This window comes from Sebastes fasciatus, chromosome 13 (genome assembly GCF_043250625.1).
Source record: "Sebastes fasciatus isolate fSebFas1 chromosome 13, fSebFas1.pri, whole genome shotgun sequence".
Lineage (NCBI taxonomy): Eukaryota > Metazoa > Chordata > Actinopteri > Perciformes > Sebastidae > Sebastes > Sebastes fasciatus.
The window spans coordinates 20,371,961-20,384,547 of record NC_133807.1 but is presented as its reverse complement, the minus strand read 5'-3'; the positions used below and the strand labels follow the sequence as shown (position 1 = coordinate 20,384,547).

Here is a 12,587-nt window from a genome sequence, read left to right as displayed (position 1 = left end):
AACACATGTCAAGCGTTCCATGGATGAGCTCTAATGACCGCAAGGTGCATCAGATATGCCTCTTTTAAAAGCTGATTTATCTGCTGTAGACACCCTGTAGATGTGAGACAAGTTTTTTTTTTTTATATCTTTGTGCCCAATAGAAGAAAAAAAGGCATAGATATATCGATATAGTACAGCAAAGGCTTGCATACAAATTGTGGCCTAATAATTGAGTTTTAAACTTTTCAATCACAAATGAAAAATGTTACTTCAAAACTCCTAAATTAGACGACATGTATGGAAGCCTTTACTGGATTGTACTGACTGCTGTTCTCTAGTATTACTTTCCCTACTTACTAAATTAACTATTTGGCATGACCACCGAGTAACATTTTGCATAACCAAGACAGAAATATAAACAATAGCGCATTTAGCTGAACAAACATAATGCAGTGCTCTCCAAACGCATGAGTAGGCAGGTTTTAACTCCAAACCAAACACTACAACAGGTGATTTTACTGCTTAGCACCTTCAAAAAGAGAAGAGGAGCTAATCAGTGAAAACATCTGTTGTTGTGTTTGGCTGGCTCGTAAAGGCAACTGGTTGGAGAGCAGACCACTGGTTACTGTGGCTATAAAGAGTGTCCGGCTGACCTCAAAGCTGGAACGATGAATCCTCTTTGTCTTCTATAATAATTTATATTATATTAATCACTTAGATCATTTTAAGGCAACAGCTTTAAAGGCTCAATTTAGCATTGAGACACTTTTACGTAAAGAAAAAATGTGATTTGGCCTCGGCGTTACTGTCACATATGTACTTAAATCTCAAGTTTTATGCTTAATAGCGTCAGAGCAGTCCCAGGCCAATGGTGCCACATCAGATACTTTTTCACACTGGAGTAAAAAGTAAAAAATCTCTACTAACAGTCATGTAGGGAGGGTCACAGAGGCCCAGTACCCTGCCGGTGCTGGGGGGTTCGGGTCGGGTTGGGGAAGAGGGAGTTTGCACAGTGTACAGACAATGTAGATTGTGTAAAAGAGACAGAAGGACAGAGAGAGTGAATTGTAAATGCAGCATAACATCACATAGAGCTTGCCACCCACATCCCATCCCTCAGTCTAACTACTGAGCGTCCTCTCAGTGCAGGATGAGTGGGTTCAGGCTGGGTCACAACCGGGAAGGACCAGGCAGGAGACGGAGAAGCCCAGTCCTGTCACCACTAGGAGAGAGTCGAGAACGGGGTCGGGCTGGAGTTGTTGTGTTTGGCGGACTTGACGATGGTGATGACGCTGGTGTTGACCACCTTGCCCGGCGAGAGGGGCCCGCGGGTCACGGACCGGGCGAAGCACTGCAGGGCCTCATACTTGGCTCGCAGGGCGTCCAGCTCCATCTTCATGCTGGCGTTCTCGCGGGCCAGCTTGTCCACCTCGTGCTGCAGATCTATCTTTTGTCTCTCCAGCTCTTCCTTCTGGGTGACACGTTTGATGCGGCAGCTGGCGGCGTAGCCCCGGTTCTTCAGGGTCCGTCGCCGCTGCTTCAGCTTCGCCACGTCATCCTTGGTCAGCCCACGCAGGTGCTGGTTGAGCTCCCGCACGGACATGGCCACCAACTCGTCGTCGCTGACCGCCGGGGCATTCTCACCCTCCTTCTTGACCTGCAGCAGGACATGAACAATAGGTGAATAAAACAGCACCATGTCTGAATATTAACAATTCATTAAGTCTCAAACTTCTCCCACTTACCCTTAAAGCTTTGCTCGTCTTAAAATGAGTCGTCATTCCCTGCATGCAGACAACTGGCCAGAATCTCACAGAAGAGACACACTGAAAAGTGAAAAGAAAAAATAAATAGTATATAACTTAAAAGTGAAACACAACATATTAGGCTATCAGTAGTGGAAAGTAAAAGTACATCTATTCAAGTTCTGTACTTATTGTGTACTACTTTAAACCTACTCCACAACATTTAAGAGAGCATTATTGTACTTTTCAATCCCCTACATTTATCAAGTCCAAGTGAAGTCACGACTCATTAGTGTTAAAGTCCGAGTCAGGTTGCAAATCTTTTTTGATTTTGTCGAGTCTAAAGTCATCAAATTTGTGACTCCAGTCTGACTTGAATCCACACCTCTGCTTTACAGATTAATATTTTACAGACAAAACATATGATCAGTTTTTAAAATATGATGCTTTGCTACAGACGAACCTACCAAAAGTTGATAATGTATTTTAAATGATCTCCCTTTTGACCAGTCACAACATTAAAATGCTGTTTACATATTTATACATCAGTTATAATAAGTCATAATATGTAATACTATCAGTGAAAAAAAATCATGTTCCCCTGCTTCCTCCTGTGCTCTTAATGGAATTTGCAAGATTTCAACATACCCGAAGGAAAACCACCAATCATAGCCGAGGAGTCTCTATAACGCAGCTGTCAATCACTCCTCGTGACTCGTATTTGATCAGCGCTGTCTATAGTTTGACAGTTTGACCGCCGCTCTGAGAGTTTCGCGAGCAGTGATTGGCAGCTGCTTAGAGACTGCTCGGCTCTGATTGGTTGTTTTCCTTCGAGCGCAGTGAAGTCTTGCAAACACCATTAGGAGCACTGGGAGGACACAGAGCAACACGATGCATGATGCACTATACTGTCAGGATATTTATCATATTTGCTCAAAAGTTACCAACTGCAGCTTTAAGTAACACATCTGAATACTTCTGCTGCTAACACATATTTTTGTATATTGCAGATGCTGAGTACGACATTACATTTGGCACACCTCCCCACAACTTCACTTTAAAGACACCATAACAACATTCCAGCATTACGTCATGTGTCAATATTGACGTTTGCATGTTAGAGCCACAGATGCCGGCAGAGGGCAGCATGACACCATTAAAACACCAGCACTGGAGAGCACCTATGTTTACTTGTTGGAGGAGGAGGGCCCTGACAATGTAGTTCACTAGACCAGAAACCTCTCTCCACACAACTTTGCATTGAAGCTCTTTGGGCAGTTTTTAGAAAAGCCTCTCTGTACTCATCACGGCGAGAGCACATGCTTTCCGGACTGCTTCCATGGCCAAAAAAAGGCGAGAGCGCTGAGCTGTGATCCTGTGAGAGGCACACATCACCCCCCCGCCCCCGCCCCCGCCCCCCAAGGCTCCATTTCAGGACCTGCCGACCGGCCTGACTACGAGTGCACTGTTCCATGCTCGACTGCTGCCATGGAAACGCCCTGCGAATGGGCGTGGGAGTGTGAGTCACATGGTCATCAAAAGGGTAAACAAGCCTCATTCATAACCACAGCCTATTCATAGTACAAATAAGAAGCACTTGTGCTGATAACTTAAAAGACATCCTGTGCACAAACATCCTCAATGTGTCTTTATCCTGTTACGTCCCTTAAATCCAGTCTAGATTGTTCATTCCCCCTAATCTGATGTGTCTACAGGGACACCACTCTGCCTCCTCGTGGCACATTAAAACAGCCCCATCACATCAGCATAACATTTACAGTTATGCTGAACTTTACAGGGCAGCATGTGGAACATTCCTGGAGATAGGGTGTCACAGAGAAATTCTTTCCTTTATAGTCACTGATGTATTTTTGCTTTGAGACAATGTAGTCTATGGATTTAGGCCTGTGTCTCGCTGCTTGGATCCTCTTACACTGGGCTTTCCTGAGCTGCTCTATGCCCTTATTTAACTCTGGCGGATATATTTAGCCCACAGTGCTGACACAAATTTCTGCCAACTAAACAATTTAAGTGAGTGTGCGATAAGTGATACCTCAGTAAGAGGGCAAATATTCTCTGCAGTGCTGTTAGCTGCAGCTTTCATGGGAGAACATGCTCTGGGTGTGGCTGCTCTTTTTTGGGATGTTTATCACATTTTCACATCATATGGATGTATTGCTAATACAGGGCTTGTTGATCTACAGTTACTGATTGCAAGAAGTATAGTGCAGTCGCAGTGGGCAACTCCAGGTCTGAAAAGTGAAGGCAATGCTGAAGTGCCTTAAACTTGCATTCTTTCTAATAGCCAGCAGGGGGCGACTCCTCTGGTTGCAAAAAGAAGTCTGATTGTATAGAAGATAAATTATGGTCCCATTTAGAGTCAAATAGACAATAAAGCAGGGTATGCTTTAGGGCGTGGCTACCTTATGATTGACTGGTTGCTACCACGGCGTTCTCGGAGTAGTCCGGGTTTTCGTCTTATAACTTTAACCCTTTCACAGTGTGTTTTTCGTTCATGAAAGTTAAAGGTTCTAAATTTGATATGCAAAGCATTAATATAGCAGCAAATAATTACTATATAAAGAGTAACCTGAGCAGAGAATGAAGTTGCTCTCCCTTTGTGTGTGTTGTAAACCGAGTTTCTCATGCTTTGTTGAATGTGCACATGTTTGTATTTTTCCAACACATTGACCTAGCTGGGCCGCCTGTGCATCCTTTTAGTGCTTGTTCGTGCATGTGAGTGTGCCCAACTGGCTAGCTCACAGCCGCTACCCTGCACTGATCTTATACAGCGGTTACAGCCCCCGCCCTCCGGTTCCTCCTCAGGTAAACACTGTTATCTATGTCAGCACTTTCACCATCCACCAAATACCGAGATGGCGACGGACAAAAACCGAGATGGCGATGGCCAAAATGCAGAACTCGAGGCTTCAAAACGGCAGTCCACAAACCAATGGGTGACGTCACGGTGACTGCTGTAAGTGCACTTTTTAATAACATTGCCGTCTACAGAATGTGTTTAGTGTTTTTGTCACAAGCAGGTGAACTTCAAATACGTTTCCTGACTTCAAATATAAATAAACAGATGACAAATACAACCCAGCTCAACCCAGAGCCACATAGACTCATGTTTACACATTTAGGGAACATCTGCTGCTCTCTCTGGTGTCCTTCATTCATTTTGCAAAGAAAGAATTGCATAATTAAGATTTCAGAAGCATCAAATAAAGATGAAGAACTGAACAACGTTCCTCCATAGCCAGTTGGCCCGAACAGCCTAATTTAAGTAGTATTGCATCAGAGGGGGTCCCTGGGTATATTCCTTGCAAAGATCATGGAAAAGTGGTGTGGGGCCTCCCTCTCTTCATACAAGGGGCCTCCAGCTTGAACCAAGAGGCCAGGTTGTTTCCCTGAAATTCTTGAAGCATGTGCTTATGTTTTTGCAACTCACAGAGAGACAATGTTTTCCTGATTCAAGATGCCAAAGTTTCCTCAGAGGAAAAACAGCAATTATGCTACACAGCCAAATCCAGTCTTTACGGTTTCACCACTCAGACAGATGACAAATCATGGCTTTGCACTACAGTCAAGAAAACAACTCATATTACGTTTTTTCATAAGAGTAAGAAAAGGAGTCTGGGAAAAATACCTCAAAGAAAAGCCGCAGATGGCGGGTAAAGAACAAAACCACATTCCTGAGTGAACACACATGTGCAAACCCTCACATGCACAACGCAGGCAAATGTTCGCTTAAGACGGAACATTTCGGTCTGACTAATGTCCCGCGATGCACTCAGCTAAACGGGGGTGGAGTTCAGACAATCCCACTTGTAAAACAACGGCTGCGAAATTCACGAAATGTCTGGAATTCAGAAGCGTCTCACTTCTTTCACTTGCCCAAACAAATCAAAGGCAGCCTGTGTGCACACGTGTGCAAGTAAGGAGTCCATTAGCTTCTTTTGTAGGGTCTATCTTTCATTTGACTTTCTCATAAAACAGAAAGTAATGTTTCATTCCTCAAGATGACTAATAAGCAAAAATGTAGTATTTACTCAGCGGCAATGTTGTTACAAATGTGTTACAAAAATGTCAAATGTTGCATGAGAGCAGCTGCTCAACTAACTGTCCTTTATAAACACTACACACACATTTCATGGTTATGGTTGTGTGTAAAGCATGCGTCTTATTTGATGTGGAAAGCAGAATATTTTCTGGTAAACCTGCCACTTTGTTCTTTGGGTGTTCACATTGCTTTGAAGATGAACTGACCCTTCCAAGGCTATTTTTGAAAGTGCCGAAAAAAACACAGAGGCAGGCAAAGACTCATTTTTACATGTGTCACAAATCCGCCTGAGTTAAACAGCTCTTAAAGAGCAAACCTAGCATGCAATAGTGTATATTTGAGACAAAGTCAGTTTAATAAACCTATGTCGCATTTGTTCACTGTTTATACTGTTTTTAAAGTCAGGCATCTGGTTAAGTTCAAGGCTTCACTTCAGTGACAGCAGGTAACTGTGGGGCCCGGCCTCCTGCTAAAATAAACAGCATATCAAAGACTTGTGCGCTCATGCTGCCGTGATAAATGCAGAGTTGGCTTGTCTGGGCTCTTTGTTTATCCTCTCTTTTTGTTTTAATTTGGGAGTAGGTTAAGCAGACGTGTTGCTGCCCTTGACAGCCTGATACGCTCCTCTGAGAAAGCTCTTTGCTTTTCTTGCATTTTTCTCAGGGCAGTGGAGAGGTATTTCTCTCCAGCGGCACTCTGCTCTTTCTCCAGCGCAGCACATTTGGTGGGATATTGTGTGAAGGAAATAGAGAGCATAGCTAAGCCGTGAGTCATGCTGTTTACTGGTAAAAGCGACGACCAGCGGCAGGGAATCACACCCTCCCGATCTGACGTTTCCTGGAAAATCCCGTTGTTTCACGGAGAGGAAGGAAAAGTACAGAGAACCTTGGAAATGGCTGGCATTAACACCAGAAATTCAGTGCGGAAAGGGAGGAGAACTTTGTCTGAGCAAAAGATATTCTCCCAACCAGGGACGCTGGGACTCAAAGAAATGTCAAGAATGCAAAAAAGAGAGAGAAAAAACAAGGACGCACATGTCCCACTTTTTACTACCTGGAACCCAATAATGTGTGAATCATAGGAAAATATCACGCCTGATTTTCCAACAAGATATACCAAAAACAAAGGCTCTATAGTTGAAAAATACTGTTAATAATAACGTGCTTCTCCTTCAAAACAACTAGCTGAGACACTTGCATGAGAACAGACAGGATGTGACAGCAAAGCATACAATCTGAATTCTGTGGAGTATTTGTTTGTGTTGCTGCCAACATGCAATTTGAGTCACGGTGGAATCGGGAAGTTGGCAAGGAAAAAGATCAACAATTGAATCAGCAAGTCAGCCCCAGTGAGAAGCAACAAGGAATCCCCAATAACACCACATATCCCACCAAATTAAATAAATGAGTAATGTTGACACTTGCCACACCTCTGACTATAATGAGGTGAAAGCAGCAGGTTGAGTTCGGTCACTCCGACAGAAAAGCAGAATGCAAATCAGCGTGGGTGGCAGAGTGAGCCGTCTCAGACACTATATAACTGTCAGGGAGTCACTTTGGATGGATACACCCCAGGCCTGTTCACACATTCATCTGTTATTGCCTGTATACACTGACTGTGTTTGGCGTGTTCAAGCTGTGGATGAAATCCCAGGCGTCCAAAGTCAATAACCAAAAAACTTGACATCTTTTTTCCAGTAAGAGGAGCAAAACACATCACGGTGGACGTGTTCCCTGTGAGTCACACCATCGCAAAACCACAGCTATTTCACTTTCACAACACCTCACCGCAAAGACGTTTTGCATTCTACTACGCTTCCATCCATCACCCCCTGACCAGCAGAAAAGAGAAATCCTATCTATCTGATGACAATGACACAACATCCTGTGATTTAAGGGGGATTTCTCCCTATGTGCCTTGTCACTATCGCAGACTTATAGCGGTGGTAAAGTGAGTCAGCAACTGTTACTTCTCCATCCAAAGAAGACATCATCACTTTAGTGATTGGACCACATGTTAACCTCATGACAAGAGGAGTGCATCCGCTCCCACTGGCTGTCTGAGAGCAGCAGACACTGTGTGTGCACCCACCAGAAACAACAGTGAATCACAAAAGCCTCTCAGATACAAATCTGTGAACATCTGAGTGAAACAAAGACAAATATGTTCCATTTATTAATCACAATGGTCTTAAAAGGTCACAAGTCCAAGTTAGTTAATAAAAAAAGCAGAAATAACTTAAAATAAGCAGTATTATTTTTGAGGTAAATTGTGTTATTATATGGTAATTACCAACAAAAAAAAATCAACTGCACTTTCAGCTTCCTTATCATTACCCAAGTCATAAAGATTAATGTAGATCATGCATGATATCTAAAGCCTTTTCTTCTTCCAGAGTGGTTTGTTTGTGGAAATATGCACTCCTGCTGTTTAGTGACTGTGTGTGTGTGTGTGTGTGTGTGTGTGTGTGTGTGTGTGCGTGTGTGTGTAGGCCAATCAGCCCTGGTGGTCTGACTTCACATCGTGCCCTTTGTCCCACATGTCTAAAATGCAGACCACGTGTTGTTTCCAATGTCAAAAGTAGGCTGGTATTTTGCATTATAGCAGCCTAAATTAAATCCCGCGTTGAAAGCAGCCAGAGTGGCAGAATTAAAAGGGGGATGTGAGAAAGTTTTATATGATTTAGTTAAAAACGGAACAGCATATTTCACTTCTATTTCCCCCCCAAAAAAGCTCATTCCAGTGACAGAAAGTAGGCTATAAATAAACAAAACAAAACTCACTATTTTTTTAATCTTACAATATCATCATCATAATGGGTCTGTCTGTGGAGCTCAGTAATAAATGGCCTATATAAGGGCGTTTTTATAACATTAACAATCTAATTTGGAAAAAAAATTGTTATTTGTATATATAATATTTGTTCATTAAATGTGTTGAACAAATCGACTTATAGATTTATTATATATATATTTTTTTTTTATAAAAGGAGATATCTATAACATGTAACTCATTGAGGCAATTAATCAATCTTTTTTTTTTAATTATCAGGCTGATTATAAATTACTAAAATTCGAAATAAAAAAAAATTTAAATGTAGAAACAAAATAAGCAGTTATTCCAAATTATTTTTTTTTACACTTTTTCCCTGTTTCCCCCACTTCTTTCTTGCAATTAATCAATTAATTTTTAAAAATGAATAGGCTGATTAAAATTACTAAAATTCGAAATTCAAAACCAATAAAATAAAAACATAGAAACAAAATAAGCAGTTATTCCAAATGATTTTTTTTACACTTTTTTTATACTTCTTTCTCGCGACTATACTCCGAGCTCTTAAACACTTTTTTTTGGTCTTTGTGTTATGTTACTTTAACACAACACGTGTCCACGCAACTGGAAGAATCTACAAAGTCAACTTTCATAACCAGGGATCAAAAACTTATCCTACATGACGCGCGCCTGTATACCCAAAACATAATCCTGTCTTGCATGCGCCAATATGTCACCTTAACCTGACAACTTTTAGAGCAAATTTTACAAAAAGTGATGTCAAAACATCTTTTTTACAAAAAAAAAAAAAGAAAAGCTCACAAAACACAAGCTCACCTCTGTGGACGCGGATATCTTGTGGACGCGTGATGCGTAAAAAGTGTCCGGAGTAGGTTTCCAATCCAGGCTGCGCAGTAAAGTTGCCACAGTTTGTGTCTAAGGCGTCCAGCAGCAGCAGACGGAGTCGGTGTATCCTCGTACTGAATTAAACTACAAAACAACAACAATGTACCAACATTCCACGCTCTGCTTCCGCAAGCACTCACGTCACCGATTCCTCGTGACCGCCCCCTCCATTCATGAAAATAACTTTGTGCTGACGTCAGTCTGGGAAGTGGAGGGGGGTGCTGGTGGAAGGCCATAAATAGATGGTAGATAGTCTGCTGCTGCTGGCTGAATGATTTTGCTTACTTTACAAAACTAATCTGTACAAAGTCAGCTCATGTTGCTATTATATATGTATATTATATATTATATACTTCATACGACACCTTCTCACACAAATATATCTTATACTGTATATACTGCATATGTTCTTAATATATATATGTTCTTAATATGCCTGTATATATTCTTAAAGGTCCCATATTATGCTCATTTTTAGGTTCATACTTGTATTTTTGTGTTTCTACTAGAACATGTTTACATGCTGTAATGTTCAAAACAACTTTATTTTCCTCATACTGTCAGCCTGAATATGCCTGTATTTACCCTCTGTCTGAAACGCTCCGTTTTAGCGCATTTTGACGGAATTGCAATAGAATTGCATTGCTAGGCAACAGCTTGGGTCCATGTGTACTTCCTGTCAGCTGATGTCATTCACATACACTGCAACCAGGAATAAACTGGGACACATTTAGAATGTTTACGTTTAAAATTGTGTCAAGGGTCTAAATATTGTTTATTTGTGACATCACAAATGGACAGAAATCCTGACAGCTTGTTTTAAATGCAGAGTTTCTGAATACGGGCTGTGTGAATTTCCCTGTGGATTGAGTGTTTCGATACTTTCACAGTATTTATATAGGACTTAAGCCTGCTTTATAATAAAAAAAACGTGAAAATCTCACTTGTTTACAATATGGGACCTTTAATATGCCCTTCTACAAAGTATTTCTTCTTTATAATTGTAATATAAATGTAATGTAAATGTAATATAACTTATTATTTTAATGGCGCTTCCCAGCAAAAAGTATTTCACACGTTTGTACCTTGTACAACCGGCGTGACAATAAACATCTTGAATCTTGAATCTTAATATCAGCCAAAGAAAAAACTTCACAATTAAGCTCATAAACTCTCTCTAGTCTGCTGACCTCCCTCCCACACTCCTCTATGGTTTAAATCTACACTACAAGCTGTTCAAAAATGTGCATTATTACTGAGAGAAAACAGCGACCTCCTCCCTCCCTGTCTGACTTTGGGAGCAGCAGCAACAGCAGCATTCCTTTCCTGAGGAAAGTATGTGGCAGTAGTAGCCCAGCAGTCACAGGATTTCTCTTATTTTAACTGCACTGCTGCCAGTTAACGTCACAGGTTTATTCTGGGTAATTAAGTACTGGATGTAAATATGTTAAGTCAGGAGCCTTTTAAGGGCTGCTGCTGCTGCACTCTTCTGGGTTCATCTAGTCGATAGTTTAAAAAGACCTCGGCTTTCTGAGGTTGCTTCAGACTCTATAGTGGCTGTTAAAAACAGATGCAGTGTGTTTACACTATAAACACTGTGGGCTGCACAGTTCAAACAAGGATATAAAAAGAGGAGGAAAATGCACTTTCACTTGTTTTTTTCTGCTGACTGGACCAACATGACTTGGAGCACATTTTCAGACTAAGATTATCCTGTGAAATACTTCACAAGTTTCTTGCAGGATATACTGTTTGGTAAATCACTTTTAAGTAATAATGTTGTCCATCCTTGACATATGTTGAGTGGAATTTGCAGAAATGTAAAACACATTTGGCAAACAGTTTAGCTCAGGGCAGTCAACCGATTAAAATTATTTAATCACAATTAGTCGCATGCTTTTCCAGAGCTAATCGCAAATTAATCGCACATTTTTTATCTGTTCAAAATGTACCCTAGAGGGAGATTTGTCAACTATTTAATACTATTATCAACATACGAGTGGACAAATATGCTTACTTTATGCAAATGTATGTACATATTTATTATTGTAAATCAATTAACAACACAAAACAATGACAAATATTGTCCAGAAACCCTCACAGGTACTGCATTTAGCATAAAAACATATGCTCAAATCATAACAAACTCAAGCCCAACACGCAACAACAGCTGTTAGTGTGTCAGTGTGCTGACTTGACTATGACTTGCCCTAAACTGCATGTGATTATCATAAAGTGGGCATGTCTGTAAAGGGGAGACTCGTGGGTACACATAGAACCCGTTTTCATTCACATATCTTGAGGTCAGAGGTCAAGGGGACCCCTTTGAAAATGGCCATGACAGTTTTTCTTCACCAAAATCTAGCTTAGGTTTGGAGCGTTATTCAGCCTCCTTCGCAACAAGCTAGTATGAAGCATGTTAAAGAAATTAGTGGCGTTAAAAGGAATTTGCGTTATCACATTAACTTTGACAGCCCTCATTACACATGCATGAGAAAGGTAAACATCTGGAGCCAACGTGTGGCAGAAATGATTAAATTAGATATTAATCTGTTTATACATTTAGCAATTAATGGAGCCTATATACTGTCAAATACCTTTCTTTAAAAGGTATAGATTGACAGAAAAATCCCATCATAACAAACTGCAATGCTAAGACTAACATCAAGATGAAGTCTTTGTAGGAGTCATGGTTAGTAAGTTTTTTAATTGCCCGTTTCAGGCCAAAAGTAGCTTCATTACTGAATCATTTTTGTTCCATGATGGTTTCTGTTTAATGGTTCTATGTTTAGACACCGGAGAGACAAAAGAGGAAGCAGAGAGAGAGAGAGAAACAAATAAACAGTCTCGGGTGCGTGATGAAATTTTGACCTCTAGATAAAGTGTGACAAGCAGATGACCAGTGAATCAATGATAAATGTTGACTTAGATGTTGCTATGAGACTGTTTAGACCAAAATAATGTAAAACTTTGCACACGTCTTTCTTTGTTTTTACAGTTTTTCCAAAGCATTGCTAAAAACAACATTCAATATTGACTTTTTCTGAGTCACAATACAAATCTCCCTTCCAGCGAATTTGACTAACTCGTGACAAATCATCTTTTTCCCCCTGACTTTG

The 12,587-nt window shown here is 40.9% G+C and overlaps 1 protein-coding gene across 1 annotated transcript; it reads right to left on the bottom strand.

Annotated features, from left to right (window-relative positions):
• Window positions 1-431: 431 nt before the first annotated feature.
• mafk (v-maf avian musculoaponeurotic fibrosarcoma oncogene homolog K) lies at window positions 432-9,550 on the bottom strand. The gene is made up of 3 exons (XM_074656059.1): window positions 9,400-9,550; window positions 1,728-1,808; window positions 432-1,639 (listed from the first exon to the last, which is right to left on the bottom strand). The coding sequence occupies exons 2-3, from the start codon at window positions 1,770-1,772 to the stop codon at window positions 1,205-1,207; spliced, it is 480 nt and encodes a 159-aa protein (XP_074512160.1). The 5' UTR covers window positions 1,773-1,808; window positions 9,400-9,550; the 3' UTR covers window positions 432-1,204.
• Between the last annotated feature and the right edge of the window lie 3,037 nt (window positions 9,551-12,587).